The sequence below is a fragment of the Bacillus rossius genome, chromosome 16 (genome assembly GCF_032445375.1).
Source record: "Bacillus rossius redtenbacheri isolate Brsri chromosome 16, Brsri_v3, whole genome shotgun sequence".
Taxonomy (NCBI): Eukaryota; Metazoa; Arthropoda; class Insecta; order Phasmatodea; family Bacillidae; genus Bacillus; species Bacillus rossius.
In genome coordinates, this window is record NC_086343.1 from 17,317,675 (window position 1) to 17,335,786 (window position 18,112).

Sequence of the window (18,112 nt, forward strand, 5' to 3'; positions counted from 1 at the left end):
TCACAACTCACCTTGGACGACTCTGGGCCAATGGGAAACGCCCGACCAAAGCTTTAACGAATCACAGGCTGCTACGTTGGGACGTCTCGCAAGACAGCAGCCAAGATTAGTGGGTGACATCTGACCGAGTGTACGTAGAACTATGGAGTTCATCCTTGCAGGCCATTGAACCCCGCGAATTTTTTCGGTCCCTACCCATAGTTCTCCAGTAGCAGAAGTTGCATCAAGGTACAATTATTTGCATTTCAGCATATCGCTAAAATGAATCGGCGAATTTTTCCGGTCTCTACTTATAACTGCGAAATATGCATGGCCCTAAGAATAAGTAACGAAAAGGGCGCAGAGGAGTAAATTGTTTTGATTCCACAGCCGATGAGGAAACGAATCTCCGCGACTTCGTACACATTGGTAAGCGTGGCTTGGCGCGATTGTTAGAGTCCCGGAATTTTCGCGGATTCCTCTGGCCTCAGGAATAGAATTCAAAGTTATAGGTGTGCTCGACCCATGTTTACTTTTCCCATTGGTTTATTTCTTAGCGAGAACATTTTTATCCTTGTTATTTGGCACTACCTGATTCGGCTTACTTTCTCTCCTGGCTGGTCATCGTTTTGCTCACGGTCGTGTAGAGGGGCGTGTCCAGATAACTGCGGGTCCGATCACGAACACAGTGCGACAGTGTGTGTGGATGTTTGCATTCTAGCTTGCGACTGAATGAATTTTCGAAATTTCCGTGGCTCTAGAAATTATTACTAGGGACACCTGTGTTTCGAGAATACATTTCGTGTCAAGGTATTTCACAAAATACTGTAGCTTTTCTCCTGTGGTTATTGGCTGAGGTCGGTGAGAGGTGTCGTCCCGCCCTTGACGGGGCCAATGAGAATGTGGTCACCGTACTGCTGCACCCTCACAATTTGCCATGACTCTTAGAAAAAGCTACAGTGTTTTGTGAAATATACCTTGACACATGAAATGAAATCGCGAAATACAGGTGTCCCTACGTTATACCTTATTCCTTGTCCCTTCCCCCATTCTCCCTTCTTCCTTATTCCTTCTCCCTACTCCCTTCTTCAGTCCGCGCTCCTGGTGACTGCTGGACACCTGAAGTATTCTTCTGTTTCAATGACCTCTAGGACGGGCTCTATGTGCACTCTTGGACGAATTCCATGCTTCGTACACATGTGTAAGCGTGTTCGGTTAGAGCAGGTGACGCCGCGGGCCTTCTCCGCCGCCTACTCGTGGATGCTGCGTCCGGACCAGCGGCCGCCAGCGGACCTGCAGCATCTGCTGGAGCTGCTGGCGGCGGCGCGACAGCTGGGGGTCGCGGCGCTGGCGGCCTCGTGCGTCGCCGGGCTGCGAAGTGACCCCTCGCTCGTGGAGCACCGCGCCGTGCTGGCGCTGGTGGGCGCGCGCCGCCTCGCCGGCTGCCGTCTGGACGACGCCCTGCTGCCCAAGGTGCGCCCAGGGACCTCGGGGTCCCAGTGTCATAGCGGCAGAACCCGGGTACACAGAGAAAAAAAGAAAAGGTTTGTTTGAATCAAACAAATATTTGTTTGTATATGGCGAAACAAATATTTACTTGCTGTAACAAAATATTTCGTTAGCTTAACCAAGCTCGGTAAGTAACAAAAATGACTTGTTAAACCTGATCCAATTACACATTTTAGTTGACGAAATCATTTTTGGTTGGGTCAACAGAATCTTTCCTACTGCAAAATTTTTGCATGAATTGACAAAATATATATTTATTTCGCCATATGCAAAAAAAAAAAAAAATTTGTCGAGGCAAACAAACCTTTCTCTCAGCGTAGGCGCCAGCAACGCTGATAACGTCTAAGGTCCCAGGACGCAGCCTATAGTTAGGGACCTGAACATTTCCGCGGTCTCGACGACCTTCAGGATAGTCTACACAGAACGCCAGTTCATTGGCCGCTGACTTGTGAGTCGTCTCAACTGGTTTGCCCGTGATTCGTTATTTCTAGAGACCTGCAAAATTCGCGATTTCATATCCCTAAGGATAGACTCCATGAACCTCTATGCACTCGTGCAAATTACATCTGCTGATTGGTTACCAACTCGTAACACCTGTTGACTGGAATGATCGTGATTCGCTAATTATTCTGTTAAAGATTTTTCATTGGCGCAAAGTCCTTCAGATAAACTGAAGCAAAATAATTTCAAAAGTATTTGGACTCTATCCTATCGCGAAATGAATCCGCGAATTTCACAGGTCTCTAGTTATTTCTTTGGTTGAGGGTTTCTCATTGGCCCAGAGTCGCCCAGACGAACAGTGAGCCAATAGCAAGAGCATCTTAAAGGTACACGTGTAAGAATTTCAGACTATCGCGAAATGAATCTGCGAAATTTTTCCGGTCTCTAACTATAGTCTGGTGAAGCAGGGGGGGTGAAGGCGGTGTATATGCTGGGACGGGTAGCCCTCAGCCTCTGGACTTGGCTGGATCTGTAACAACTCTCCCGTCTCGCGTATACGGCGTATCCCGTATCCACGCCCCGCGGGGGGCCACGGGTCGGCAAGGGCTTACGCCTATAAGAGAGCCGGGTTAACAGGGGTACCACCCTGTGGAACTGGTAACTGCCCAAGTTGCGCCGCCCCCCCCTCTCTGCCTTCCAGTTCCAACCACACACTTCTCACGCCAACTGGCACTTTGCCCGCGAGCTGCTTGCAAGACGCTGAACGTCACGCGGATGAGGAATGGTCGGTTATTTACAAGTTATGTGTGAGATATTTATTTTTCTCTCTCCAAGTTTTATATAAATATTATGTCTAATAATGTTACAGTTCTTTTCAATATTATGCGTTTTTTAAATTATTATTATTTTAATGTTTGTTAAGTTTTTTTAGTTAAATTATTTCAACTTATAAAATCCAATTTAACTTCCATTCCTTTTAAGAATTTCAACAATGTGAATATTAGATACTGTTGTATAAAAATTCTATGAATAGTACAAGGGAAATTATTAAATTAAATTTGTTTGCATGTTTAGTTTATTTAGTTTTTTTAATAATATCTTTAAAAAAATTAATTCTTCTAGAAGTGTTAACTTTATAACCGTAGTAATAATTAGGGACACCTGTATTTCGCGATTTAATTTCATGTCAAGGTATATTTCACAAAACACTGTAGCTTTTTCTAAGAGTCATGGCAAATTGTGAGGGTGCAGCAAGCAGTACGGTGACCACATTCTCATTGGCCCCGTCAAGAGCGGGACGACACCTTTAACCGATCTCAGCCAATAACCACAGGAGAAAAGCTACAGTATTTTGTGAAATTCCTCGACACGAAATGTATTCGCGAAATACAGGTGTCCCTAGTAATAATTTCTAGAGCCACGGAAATTTCGCGAATTCATTTAGTCGCAAGCTAGAATGCAAACCTCCACACTGTCGCAATGTGTTTCATGATTGGACCGCAGTTATCCGGACACGCCCCTCTACACGACCGTGAGCAAAACGATGTCCAGCCAGGAGAGGAGAAGTAAGCCGAATCAGGCGGTGCCAAATAACAAGGGATAAAAAAATGTTCTCGCTGAGAAATCAACCAACGGGGAAAGTGAAAATGGGTCGAGCACAGCCTATAACTTTGAATTCTATCCCTGAGGCCAGAGGAACCCGCGAAATTTCCGGGACTGTAATAATTTGACATCGGCGGAGCACGTCAGACGTGTAGTGTGATCCCGGGGAGTGAAGGAGGGGGTGATGCGTGCGCCCCAGGTGCGGGACTTCTTCCTGCCGCTGGTCTCCAGCCGCTACTTCCTGCTGCTGTCGGCGGGCGAGGTGGCGGCGCTGTTGGGCTCCGACAACATCCGCGTGCACGGCGAGCTGGAGGTGAGGGAGCTGGTCCCAGGCCGCACCACTGCCGCGCCACTGTCGCGTCCGTCACACGCGCTGTTACCGTAGCTGCGAAGACGCGGTTTGCACGGGACATCCATAGGTATAGAAGAGACCCGTGCAGTTCGCGGGTTCATTTCGTGTCACGCTGAAATTCAAAAGTAATTATACCTTAGTTTTGCTGCTTCTGTCATTGCTATGGCCATGAAAATTTCGCGAAAAGATTCCGAGAGTAGCTGGAAGTTAAAACACTGTAGCATCGTCTGTGTTTCGTGATTGGGTGAGTTACTTTGAGGTGCATGTCGATTGTTACAACAACCAATCTCACTAATTCAGTGTGGAAGCAAACTCGTCCTTAGTGACTCGTGCAAACAAGGCAACGACTTCTCTCGCAGACGGCCGCAAATCACAAGGAAGAAACCGCTGGTGTGGGTATACCTTGTTGCAGTCTAGTAGGCATTCAGATTTTTTCGCGAAACTTTCCTGCCCCTAGTCATTGCGGTTCACTGTTAATCTGGAGGACTGACGGGCCAATTACAGACCCATCACTCATAGAAGTGTCGAATCACAGGGCCCCACCCGGTCGAGACGACTCACAAGTTAGCAGCCAAATGAACAGTTGGCATTTCGCCCGAGGTTGTAGAGGATATTGGAGTCCATCCTGGAGGTCATTGAACCCTGCGAATTTCACGGGTCTCTATCCATAGGTAGGGACCGGAAAAATTTGCTCGTTCAACGACCTGCAGGATGAACTCCATAGTTCTGCGCACACTCGGTCAAATGCCACCCACTCATTGGCTTCTGTCTTGTGAGACGTCCCAACGTAGCAGCCTGTGATTCGATAAAGCTTGGGTTGGGTGTTTTCTCATTGGCCCAGAGTCACCCAGGTGAGTTGTGAGCCAATGGCAGAGGAAGCACTGAGGTATAATAACTATTTGTATTTTTAGCCTATCGCGAAATGAATTCGCGAATTTTTCCGGTCTCTATCCATAGGTTATGTCTAGGGCAAGGTGTTTTTCGCGAATAAATCTGAACGCCTATTAGACTGCAACAAGGTATACCCGCACCAGATTGTGATTGGCTGCCGTCTGCGAGACAAGTCGTTGCCTTGTTGGACCGAGCCACTCGGGACGCGTTTGCTTCCCCGCTGAATTACTGTGATTGGTTGTTGTAACAATCGACATGCGCCTGAAAGGAATTCGCCCAATCACGCAACACAGACGATGCTACAGTTTTTTAACTTGTAACTGATCTCGGAATCTTTTCGCGAAATATGCATGGCCCTAGTTATGTCGCATCCGGGGATTCTGGAAGGGACGCAAGTGGAAATGGTTATATATTTTTTAATTACTGCGACTGTTTTATCTAAACTTCATTCCAAAATAGCATACGTATAATTACTTCGTTATATTCATAATGTATAATTCACTGCGATTCCGTTTGAGACGGCACACGCGCAGCTAGCCAGTTGTTGCACTTCGTGGACGGCAGAGCTGACGTCAAAGACGCACCAGCGGCCAAGTACACAGACCTGAGAGGGCGTCACTCAGTTTTGGCTGCGAGAACCAAGCGCTGAGTCCGCGCGTGCGCGTGACTGCGAACGTAGGGGAGTGTTTCGGGGGGGAGTCCCCCGTGGCCCGAGGATGTGACGTCCATGACCTTCGTGTCAGGGACGTATGCCAGCGAGAAGCAAGGCCGGAAGACGGGCCTCCTTGGTCAGGCTTCCAAACTATTTAGTAGTTATGCCCTGCGACTTGGTGTGTGTGTGTTACGTGCAAGTAGAACTTGGGAAGTAAAAGCGCAGATGTAATCGACGGCACTAAGTTCTTTCTACCTTAAATTCGGCTACGAGTTATAGTGTGCAGCGCTCGGAACTTGTTTCCACACGTCAGTCCGGCTGCCGTGAATGGGTCAGAGCGGCAGCCAGACACAGCAGTTGGGATATGTGACCTCATTGCTCGCTGGAGCGGTTTCTCTGGCGAGATACTGTTAGTTGCTGAATGGGTTAACAAGGCGGTGGTGGTTCCGATGATGATACGAGTCTCCTCAGCCTCTCTATACACCTCTGGACCGCGCTGAAGTGACGTATCCACTTCTCTCGGCCGTACGGGGCTACGCCTATGCAGTTCCACCCTCCCCCAGGGTGTGCATACTGGTCCCGCGAGGTATGTATGGATAGACGAGTGAGTGTGCGGTAAAGAGCGCCGGACGGACCCGACAGGTGTTCTTCGCCGCGGCCCGCTGGCTGCTGCACGGCTGGCCGCGCAGGCGGGAGCACGCGGCGCGCCTGGCGGGGAGGGTGCGCTTCGGCCGGGTGCCGCCGCGCGCGCTGGCGTCTCTGCGGGGCGTCGCGGCGCGCGACCCTCGCGTGCGGCGCCTCGTCGCGGACGGGCTGGCGGGGCTGGCGCTGCGGACCCGCCCCCCGCCGCCGCCCAGGGACTACACCGACGAGGCCAGCTGCCCCAGGTGCGGCCGCGCTCCGGTTACCACACCCGCCGATTCAATTACCTCCAGGATGATAATAATATTACGTGTTTTCAAATTGTTATTTTAATTGCGAACATTACATTTTAATTAATGAAATCCAATGTTCAATTACCTCCAGGATGATAATAATATTACGTGTTTTCAAATAGTTATTTTAATTGCGAACATTACATTTTAATTAACAAAATCCAAGTGTTAATTACCTCCAGGATGATAATAATATTACGTGTTTTCAAATAGTTATTTTAATTGCGAACATTACATTTTAATTAACAAAATCCAAGTGTTAATTACCTCCAGGATGATAATAATATTACGTGTTTTCAAATAGTTATTTTAATTGCGAACATTACATTTTAATTAACAAAATCCAAGTGTTAATTACCTCCAGGATGATAATTATATTACGTGTTTTCAAATAGTTATTTTAATTGCGAACATTACATTTTAATTAATGAAATTCAAGTGTTAATTACCTCCAGGATGATAAAAATATTACGTGTTTTCAAATTGTTATTTTAATTGCGAACATTACATTTTAATTAACAAAATCCAAGTGTTAATTACCTCCAGGATGATAATAATATTACGTGTTTTCAAATAGTTATTTTAATTGCGAACATTACATTTTAATTAACAAAATCCAAGTGTTAATTACCTCCAGGATGATAATAATATTACGTGTTTTCAAATAGTTATTTTAATTGCTAACATTACATTTTAATTAACAAAATCCAAGTGTTAATTACCTCCAGGATGATAATAATATTACGTGTTTTCAAATAGTTATTTTAATTGCGAACATTACATTTTAATTAACAAAATCCAAGTGTTAATTACCTCCAGGATGATAATAATATTACGTGTTTTCAAATTGTTATTTTAATTGCGAACATTACATTTTAATTAATGAAATCCAATGTTCAATTACCTCCAGGATGATAATAATATTACGTGTTTTCAAATAGTTATTTTAATTGCGAACATTACATTTTAATTAACAAAATCCAAGTGTTAATTACCTCCAGGATGATAATAATATTACGTGTTTTCAAATTGTTATTTTAATTGCGAACATTACATTTTAATTAACAAAATCCAAGTGTTAATTACCTCCAGGATGATAATAATATTACGTGTTTTCAAATAGTTATTTTAATTGCTAACATTACATTTTAATTAACAAAATCCAAGTGTTAATTACCTCCAGGATGATAATAATATTACGTGTTTTCAAATAGTTATTTTAATTGCGAACATTACATTTTAATTAACAAAATCCAAGTGTTAATTACCTCCAGGATGATAATAATATTACGTGTTTTCAAATTGTTATTTTAATTGCGAACATTACATTTTAATTAATGAAATCCAATGTTCAATTACCTCCAGGATGATAATAATATTACGTGTTTTCAAATAGTTATTTTAATTGCGAACATTACATTTTAATTAACAAAATCCAAGTGTTAATTACCTCCAGGATGATAATAATATTACGTGTTTTCAAATTGTTATTTTAATTGCGAACATTACATTTTAATTAATGAAATCCAATGTTCAATTACCTCCAGGATGATAATAATATTACGTGTTTTCAAATAGTTATTTTAATTGCGAACATTACATTTTAATTAACAAAATCCAAGTGTTAATTACCTCCAGGATGATAATAATATTACGTGTTTTCAAATAGTTATTTTAATTGCGAACATTACATTTTAATTAACAAAATCCAAGTGTTAATTACCTCCAGGATGATAATAATATTACGTGTTTTCAAATTGTTATTTTAATTGCGAACATTACATTTTAATTAACAAAATCCAAGTGTTAATTACCTCCAGGATGATAATAATATTACGTGTTTTCAAATAGTTATTTTAATTGCTAACATTACATTTTAATTAACAAAATCCAAGTGTTAATTACCTCCAGGATGATAATAATATTACGTGTTTTCAAATAGTTATTTTAATTGCTAACATTACATTTTAATTAATGAAATTCAAGTGTTAATTACCTCCAGGATGATAAAAATATTACGTGTTTTCAAATAGTTATTTTAATTGCGAACATTACATTTTAATTAACAAAATCCAAGTGTTAATTACCTCCAGGATGATAATAATATTACGTGTTTTCAAATTGTTATTTTAATTGCGAACATTACATTTTAATTAATGAAATCCAATGTTCAATTACCTCCAGGATGATAATAATATTACGTGTTTTCAAATAGTTATTTTAATTGCGAACATTACATTTTAATTAACAAAATCCAAGTGTTAATTACCTCCAGGATGATAATAATATTACGTGTTTTCAAATTGTTATTTTAATTGCGAACATTACATTTTAATTAACAAAATCCAAGTGTTAATTACCTCCAGGATGATAATAATATTACGTGTTTTCAAATAGTTATTTTAATTGCTAACATTACATTTTAATTAATGAAATTCAAGTGTTAATTACCTCCAGGATGATAAAAATATTACGTGTTTTCAAATTGTTATTTTAATGGCGAACATTATATTTTAATTAACAAAATCCAAGTGTTAATTACCTCCAGGATGATAATAATATTACGTGTTTTCAAATAGTTATTTTAATTGCGAACATTACATTTTAATTAACAAAATACAAGTGTTAATTACCTCCAGGATGATAATAATATTACGTGTTTTCAAATAGTTATTTTAATTGCGAACATTACATTTTAATTAACAAAATCCAAGTGTTAATTACCTCCAGGATGATAATAATATTACGTGTTTTCAAATAGTTATTTTAATTGCGAACATTACATTTTAATTAACAAAATCCAAGTGTTAATTACCTCCAGGATGATAATAATATTACGTGTTTTCAAATTGTTATTTTAATTGCGAACATTACATTTTAATTAACAAAATCCAAGTGTTAATTACCTCCAGGATGATAATAATATTACGTGTTTTCAAATAGTTATTTTAATTGCGAACATTACATTTTAATTAACAAAATCCAAGTGTTAATTACCTCCAGGATGATAATAATATTACGTGTTTTCAAATAGTTATTTTAATTGCTAACATTACATTTTAATTAATGAAATTCAAGTGTTAATTACCTCCAGGATGATAAAAATATTACGTGTTTTCAAATTGTTATTTTAATGGCGAACATTATATTTTAATTAATGAAATCCAATGTTCAATTACCTCCAGGATGATAAAAATATTAGGTGTTTTTAAAATTGTTATTTTAATTGCGAATATTTCATTTTAATTAATAAAATCCAAGTGTTAATTACCTACAGGATGATATTAATATTATGTGTTTTCAAATTGTAATTTTTAATTACGAATATTATATTTTAATTAATAAAATCCAGTTTAATTCCCATCCCTTTTAGGAATTTCAACAATGTGAATATTACTGTCCTATAAAAATTCTATGAAGAGTATAAGGGAAATTCTTAAATTAAATTGTTTCCATATTTATCTTTTTTTAAATCTAATTTTGAAGTTTTAACATTAAAACCATAATAACAATTTTAAAATTGAAAATGTATATCGGCAGAGCATTTGAGATGTATAGTGATCCCGGATGACCCACAGCTAGGATGAACTCCACAATCCTCTGCACACTCGGGCAAACTTCGCCTGTTCATCTGCTGCAGACTCGTGAGGCGTCTCAACTGGGTAACTTGTGATTCGATACTTCCATTGATGGAGTTTCTCTAATTGGTCAACAGTCGTCCTGATTAACAATGAACCAATAGCAGAAGTAGCACGAAGGTTGGCTTCTTTGTATTTTAGAATAAAAAGAAATGAATCCGCTAATTTTGTCCTATCTCTATAGGAATAACTAAATTTCAAACAAATTTACTTCTGTTTGGTTTTTTGCTATTTGTTCACTCTTTGTGGGAAGGACTCTAGGTCAATGACAGATCCTCAACCAAAGAAGCATCAAATCACAAACTACCAAGTAGAGACGTCTCAAAAATCAGCAGCCAATGAAAATGTGTAGGGACCGGGGAAAAAAAACGCGGTTTCAATTACCTCTACGATGGACTCCGAAATTCTGTACATTTATCGGGCAAATACCGCGGTTTATAAACAACTTTAACTATTTATTGGAGGTACAGGGACAACAACAAAAAACATAAATGCCCGGGTGAGAATCTGAACCCAGTACCTATATCTGCGAACATTATTTTGCAGCGAAACAGTTGTTGTCGCGTAAATATCTGTAATCTCACGTGGATATTTCCAGCGCGGGTGAGAATCCGTACCCAGTACTACTGCGGACACAACAGTTGTTGTCACGTAAATATCTGTAATCTCACATGAATATTTCCAGTGCGAATGAGAATCCGAACCCAGTACTACTGCGGACACAACAGTTGTTGTCACGTGGTAGTGTCACATGGATATTTCCAGCGCGAGTGATGAGATGGGGCGCGGGTTGCAGGCAGGGAGTCCACAGTTAGTACTTTCCTACTAGATATAGTACTTTTTTATAATTTTTTTAGTGGTCTAGTACATTTACGCTCAGATCTAGTACTTTTTTTCTTTAATATAATAATATTACAGTAACTCAAATATGTTTTCTTATTAAGCGTAATTATTTTTAAAAAAGTATTGAATGTACGTGTGTGTGTGGTGTTTGATATTTAAGTTCGAACATTGCAATGTCATAATAACTTCCTAAATTGGCCGTAGTTATGCAAAAAAGGAACCAACCCACAATTTTTGTTATATTTTATTTGAAAATAAATTAAAATAGTACGAGGTTGATCATACCGTCGTCGCTATTATTATTATACCAGTATTTTATACTAGACCATTAAAATTATACCCACATTATGTTATCAAATACGAGAATCACAATATTTATGATTAACGTTAACTTCAGAATACTCAGAGAATAGGTTTCACGCGGGTTGGTTCCTTTTTTTTTTTTTTTGCATAACTACCGTCCAATTGTTAAAAGCCAATAACAAATTATAATTTAGTACTTTTTTCTTCTTTTAAAATATAGTAATTTTTTTTCTCTCTCCTAGTTTGGTACGATATTTTTTTTTCTCCTTGTGGATACCCTGGTTCGCAGGACGTACGAGGGGTTCCTCGCCGACCTGGAGGGCTACCGCAGGATGCTGCCGGAGGACTGGCCCGAGCACATGGAGCCGCCGCCCCCGCCGCCGCCGACGCGATGCGGGGCCGGGGGCGGGGCGGGTCCCTTGGACGCAGGCGACGCGCCTGTCGCGCGCGCGACGGACCGCGACGAACGCGACGACGACACGTCGGTGGTCGAGCACGTGCCTTGCGCCGCTGCGCTCCGCCGTCTCCCGTCCGTCGAGAGCTGCTACTCCTACTCCTCGGCCGGCCTCAGGACAGCTGACGACGAGGAGAGCTACTTCTCGTGCGAGGAGTGCTGAGCCGGTGACGCGACCCGCTCAGTAAAAAAAAAAAACAAAAAAAAAAACGCAATTTTCACAAGAAAATAAAAAAAAATTAAAAAAATAACGCTGTTTTTTTTTTTTTTTACCGTGCATCAATCCAAAATCTCTTGGGCAGCAGGGACGAAACATGGTAGACCCCAGTACGTTGCAGTCGGCTTACAGGTGGGTCGGGTCTGGCTTAGGGCAAGGTATTTTTAGGCGAATAAATCCGGAACGCCTATTTAGACTGGCAACAAGGTAATACCCGCACCAGATTGTGATTGGCGGCCTCGTCTGCGAGAACGAGTCGTTGCCTTTTTTTTTTTGACCGAGCCCCACTCGGGACCCGCGTTTGCTTCCCCCGCTGAATTACACTGTGGATCGGTGTGTGGTGACAAATCGACGTGCGCCTGGAAGGAATTCGCCCACATTCGCGCGACGCAGACGATGCTACGGTGTTTTTAACTATGTAACTAATCTCGGAATCTTTTTCGCGAAATATGCGTGGCCCTGGCGCTGGCTGGAATCTGGTCAGCCCTGGGCCTGTGCTTCCCCATGAGGAAAGCCCTGTGGCCGGAACAATCCTGGCGCAAAGGAAGGATTGTCCCTCAGTCATGATTTCGTGAATCATTTTATGAGTATATATAATCTTTATTATTGTTTTTTGAACTAACTCTTGTTCTGCAGCGTGAACCGTCTTGTAACCTATGTCTTTTAGAACACAGTATGCATCTGATGGGGTTGTCTGTTTGGGTAATGGCCCAAGATATGTCGAGGTTTTTAATAGTGTACTCTGTTTTGCTGTATACGTCCATTTAACTACGTACGGAGAATGCTCTATTAGTCTGTGATATATATATATATATATATATATATATATATATATATATATATATATATATATTGGACGCATGTTCTTGTGTGCTACTTTGCGTTCCTGTAGAAATTTAAGTAATGATTTTGCTTGGGAAAGAAAAATGAACATTTTTATATTTTGGTTTTATTAAATTTATTTTAATACTTTTTTCCTTGAGTCAATTGTTTGATGATTTTTTTAAAAAAGATCACGAATAAATATGTATTAATGTTACTTAATACATGAAGCACACATTTCAAGTTTTTTATGAAATAAATTCTTACAAGTAACGCGTGTGCAGAAAGGCAAATTTGAAAACACAATTCCTGCCGCTTATGTGTATGAGGCATGTAGCCCACTAAGGATTGCAATAATCCCTCCGAACTAATCTCTCCGTAACATTATGTAGTTAAGTTGCTATGAAGTTCTTATTCTGTCTTAACTGAATTTTTCCCCCCTGGAAGGAAGGGGGTCCAGACCTGCCCCAGAGCCAGAACGGGGATGCCGGTTCTCAGACCGAATATACAATAGGTAGAGACCGGAAAAATTCGCGAATTCATTTCGAGATAGGCTAAAATACAAATCGTTATATCTCAGTGCTGCCTCTGCTATTGGTTCACAACTCACCTGGATGACTCTGGGCCAATGAGAAACACCCAACCAAAGCTTTATCAAATCTCAGGCTGCTACGCTGGAACGTCTCGCAAGACAGCAGCCAATGAGTGGGTGACATTTGACCGAGTGTACGTAGAACAATGGAGTTCATCCTGTAGTTCATTGAACCCGCGAATTTTTCCGGTCCCTAACAATAGGCTATCTGTACTGTTTCGTGCTTAATGTTGTTACCCGGACCCTACTCAATGGCGCGCATGCCGGGATCCAGTCTCACACCACTTGCAGGCCGAAGACAGCCTGGAAACATGTGCCTTGGGACCTCGTTCTGACGACGACGACGATGGAAAGCTCCATCGGTTAGCAAAGCATACTTGAAGCTCACGAGCATCTGCTGTACGTCGATGAGTGGACTACAAGCGCTCTTGAAAGTAAGAAAATGCATGTTTGACATTAAAAAAAATTAAAGGAAAAGTAGCTCAGCTACAGAATTATTATTGATGAAAATTTTTTATTAGATGCGGTAATGTGTTCCTCGTGACGGAAAAATCCCAGCTTATCATTTGGGCCAAGAAATTCTCCCCTTAACACTTATTATTCATAGACCTTTGTTATGAATACGTATTAGGTAAGTGTAAATTAGAGTTGCTTTTAGGAAAGAAAATAATCTTGAATGTGGTAGTTTTGAGTACTACCTACCAACATAGCTTAGTTTAAGTTGTTGTTTTGGACATTACGTCTTTGCTGGTTCCACTGTATGTCTTAAGAAACCTCAACAACAGACAAAAAAGATAAATACGCAAACACACACAAAAAAAACCCACACGATCACGATATCAGAGTGGCGTCTGTTCACGGAAAGCGCTAGGGTCACCAGGGAGCCTCACACTAAATATTCCGCCCCACTAACAACACACCCGTGACTGGGTGCGCCCCTTAACATGGTTTCGTTTGAGCTTTGGAAAAATTTGAAAACCTAAATGTTGGTCGGAAAAGTCATCATCGAACACGACTTTAGCGATACGTAGGGGCAGGCATAAATCGCGGACAAATCTGAACGCCCGTTAGACTGCAGTATGGTACGCCCCAAGCAAACTGTTCCTTCCTTGCAATTGGCGTCGTCTGCAAGAGAGGAAATTTGCCTTATTTGACCGGGCCATTCGGAACGCGTTCGCTTCCGTCCTGAGTGCATGTGATTCGTGTTCCAACAATAAACACGTACCTGAAAGAAACACGACCAACCACAAAACGTAGTCGATGCTACAGTGTTTTAAAACTCAGATGGACTCGAAATCTTTTCGCGTAAAATACACGATCCTTCCTATTCGTTTCCGAGTAATACGCAAAGTAATCGGTTCGTGTGGGCAGAATGAAACTGCGAGGTTAACCATAGCTAGATATCACGGACCAAGGGAAAGTGGTTTTAAAAGCGACATTCTTGATTAATTAATTTTTATTTTTTCACGTACGATATACTCGAATGTAATCACCGCGGGGAAGTTTTCAAGCTAGGCTTTGTGTGGCAGGAAGGTGGGGGAAACAAGACACCACCAGCCCCAGTCCTCGAATCAACCCTTCTTTCCCGTGATTTATACGCACCGGTCAGTGGCTAGAGGAAACGGTGGGTTCCCTCAGAGCCGGCGTCTTTACTGCCCAATCGCCTGACAAAGATCATTTTCACTTTGCGCCGATCGACTGTTGTGTGTCTGTATATGCTAGGGAGTCTCTTCGGGTCGAGACGGTGAGTCCAGGGTAGAGATGAAGAAAAAAAACGGGAAGGTGAGTAGGGAGGAGGATTGTTATTCCCCCCCCCCCCCCCCATCATCCATTTCCATAAAATCAACCGGCAGGTGTTCACGAAAAGGGGTTGGCAGACGAGAACAACCCCGCTTCATTACCTGGGGGGAAGCCACCCCTCGCTGGGCTCCAGTTAATAGGCCCCCGGGGTTGCCACGGAGGTCTGAGAAGGGTGCGGCTGAGTGATTTCAACACACGCGTAGAAAAGAATCCTATACCATATACTGTAATGCTTTTTTGTAAATGGAACAGAAATATTAATACAAAATTACTGATATTTGTAAATTTGTAAACTTTTACGAAAAAAATCGTATCACAACGAAATAGTGTTCGCAGTAATACTGGGTTCGCATTCTTACCCGGGTGTTGTCCCAGTACCTCAAATAGTTATAAAGTCATTTGTAAACATTTCTCTGAATAGCTTTCCAGTATTAATCGCGCACATTAATAAGCATAGTAAAACCAAATAAGTTCAATTGTTTGGTATTCAATTCTTTTAGATTGTTTTTAAAAAAAATAACGATTGGATGAAGCATCAATTGAAACATAAAATTATGCGCTAATTTTCGTAAGAAAAACGAATTTCATATTAGCAAACAATAACCATAGCCATGTATTGTAAAAAGGTATAATATCTCACTTCATAAACTTACTAAATGTGCACCAAAAAACATTCTTCTTGCTTTCACGCGTCTGCACAACCCATTGACCCCAGGACACTAAACTACTTGGAAGTCAGCAATCAGGCGTCGTTTCAACGAAGAACGCAGTTGTTACCAGAATTTGTGGGAGAGGGAGGCTATATGAAGCTATAACAAGAATAAAATTTTGATAGGCCTGTTTTGGAGGTCTGATGGGAGTTCTACTGTATCTCCTCCCCCCCCCCCCCCCCAACCCCGGCACCCTGTTCACACAAGAGCGGCTGCCCGGCAGAACAGTTTTAAAAAGATGATGCTCTATTATGCGCAGAAAGTATGTGTGCGTTATTCCCAAACCAGAAATTTTTTGTGTTTTAAAAGCGACTATTAAATCCATCAGTTCATTTTATCACGCTCGGCAATAATTATAAAGAATTCTGCGTTAATTTTCATTGCATGCGTTTCACACTATAAGTTTATTTGCCACATGAACAGGAAGAACACGTGAGTTCGCTCTCGTTACCGAGGCAACTACTGAAAGACTCGCTCATATATATATATATATATATATATATATATATATATATATATTAGATAATGCCCGGCATGCGTTGCAATGCCTCAATCAATTTTTTTTTGTAATTTTTTAAACGTATACTAAGCATCTCTCTTTATCTCTCTAATTCTCTATCTCTCTATGTATATCTCTATAACTCTCTCTATCTTTCTATTTATATCTCTATCTCTCTATATATCTTTCTACATATATATCTCTATATATCTTTCTAGCGGACCCGACAGACATTGTCCTGCCCAAATGTACTTTTTGTGAGATATGGATATGGCGGTAAGTATTTCTACGCTGGATATTTTGTATCTTCTCATTATACATACCCCTCCTCTTGGGCACGCCACTGCCGTTACCAAAAACCTTTCCCATGGTTACGCAGAAGGCAACAACAATGCAAAAGCCCGTTGCCATGGAGGCTAATTATCAACAATGCTTAGTTTTTTTGCTCTTAAAGCGTGTATTTTTAGTTTTTCTTAACTCAGAATCGAGATAAAATATCCAATTGTGAATCTAAACCATCCTCGAATCCCCGTGAACTCACACACAAAATTTCATCAAAATCGGTCCAGCCGTCTAGGAGGAGTTCAGTGACATACACTCGCACACAAGAAATATATATATAAAGATATTAAATTTCACCTCAGACACTTTTTTCGATGTAAAAGTCAGTAAATCCACTGCAGTTTCCTAACAGCGCGCGCGTAGCTCGCAATGCTAGTTCGACCGCCGGCGCCGTCTGGGCTCGTACCACCAATCACGGCGCGGCAGTTGTCCGGTTATAACGGGTTTGTTTGCAAGGGGTCGTTTTGGTGGGGAAGGGGAAGGGGTGATCAGGGGCAAGGGAGGGGGAAATAAACGAGAGAGAGAGAAAGAGAGTTGAGAGGAAAGAGTTGCAGCTTGCAACTAGCGTGCAACGAACGAGGCTTCAGCTAGAAGCGGGTAATAGCAGCATACATACATCCCGCGAAACCCAGAGAGAGATAGGGGGGAAAAAATCTTGGAACGAGCCTTTGTCTTTCGACAAGCTCGGCGGTTGAGTAAAATTAAGGTTCTCGTAAGTGGAGGGGGAGAGAGAAAAAAAAAGATAAGACGTAGGTGGCAAGAAGAAAAAAAAACTAGACATTGCAACTGAACTTCGTGTGTCGCGCGAAATTTTTCTCTTCAAGCTTCCCGCGTGCCTGGGCACACATAAACAGAATTTTGTTTTTGTAATTGTACAAAATATTCCTTTGGAAACCAGTTGCCAAGAAATAGTTTGTAACACTACAATTAATTTTTTTTTTTCAAATTTGAACAGCATAATGCTACTGTTATTTTTTTTTCATACCTATATGAGACATTTTTTTAAATTAAATATAGAGCTTAAGAAAAAAGTTTTGAAAACTATGCTCAAGATATCCGAGTTGTGTCTGCTTCCGAAAAGTAATTCAGAATACGCAAGAATGCGGATGATTAGTTCTGTTTCCGTATTTCGTTTTTCAACTGTTTTTATAACAGTGAAAAAGGCCAAAACGCGCGTTTTCAGAATATTGTTTAGGCATGAAAATCCCTGTAGAGATTCTTGAAACCACTCGAAGAACTTGCATTACACCTTTATATTCATGTCTCTGCCATAGCTATATTGTTATGGTTACCAATCATTATAACCCATAGGTGCAATAAGCAATATTATGGGCATTGCATACATAGGACTGCGACTCCGCAACATTTTCCGAGTCCCTAGTGATACAGTAATGTCTGTGTCAAGTGACTTGTTTCAAATTTGATAAGTTTTAAAAAGTTACCATCTCCTAACAGTCGCACGCGAAGCAATACATGATGCTTGTTCTCAAGCACCGGCAACCGCATGAAGTTGCTTGCAAACACTGTTGAC

The 18,112-nt window shown here is 40.9% G+C and overlaps 1 protein-coding gene across 1 annotated transcript; it reads left to right on the forward strand.

Annotated features, from left to right (window-relative positions):
* Positions 1–1,176: 1,176 nt before the first annotated feature.
* Positions 1,177–11,762, forward strand: LOC134540317 (uncharacterized). Its single transcript, XM_063382978.1, has 4 exons — positions 1,177–1,452; positions 3,731–3,844; positions 6,069–6,313; positions 11,435–11,762. The coding sequence occupies exons 1-4, from the start codon at positions 1,177–1,179 to the stop codon at positions 11,760–11,762; spliced, it is 963 nt and encodes a 320-aa protein (XP_063239048.1).
* The last annotated feature ends 6,350 nt before the right edge of the window (positions 11,763–18,112 follow it).

What these genes read in the sequence shown, in the direction of transcription:
- LOC134540317 (XM_063382978.1), top strand. Translation starts at nt 1,177, where the DNA reads ATGTGTAAGCGTGTTCGGTTAGAGCAGGTGACGCCGCGGGCCTTCTCC. An exon ending in ACGACGCCCTGCTGCCCAAG is followed by an intron (nt 1,453 to 3,730) that starts GTGCGCCCAGGG and finishes CGTGCGCCCCAG; the next exon opens with GTGCGGGACTTCTTCCTGCC. An exon ending in GACGAGGCCAGCTGCCCCAG is followed by an intron (nt 6,314 to 11,434) that starts GTGCGGCCGCGC and finishes CCTGGTTCGCAG; the next exon opens with GACGTACGAGGGGTTCCTCG.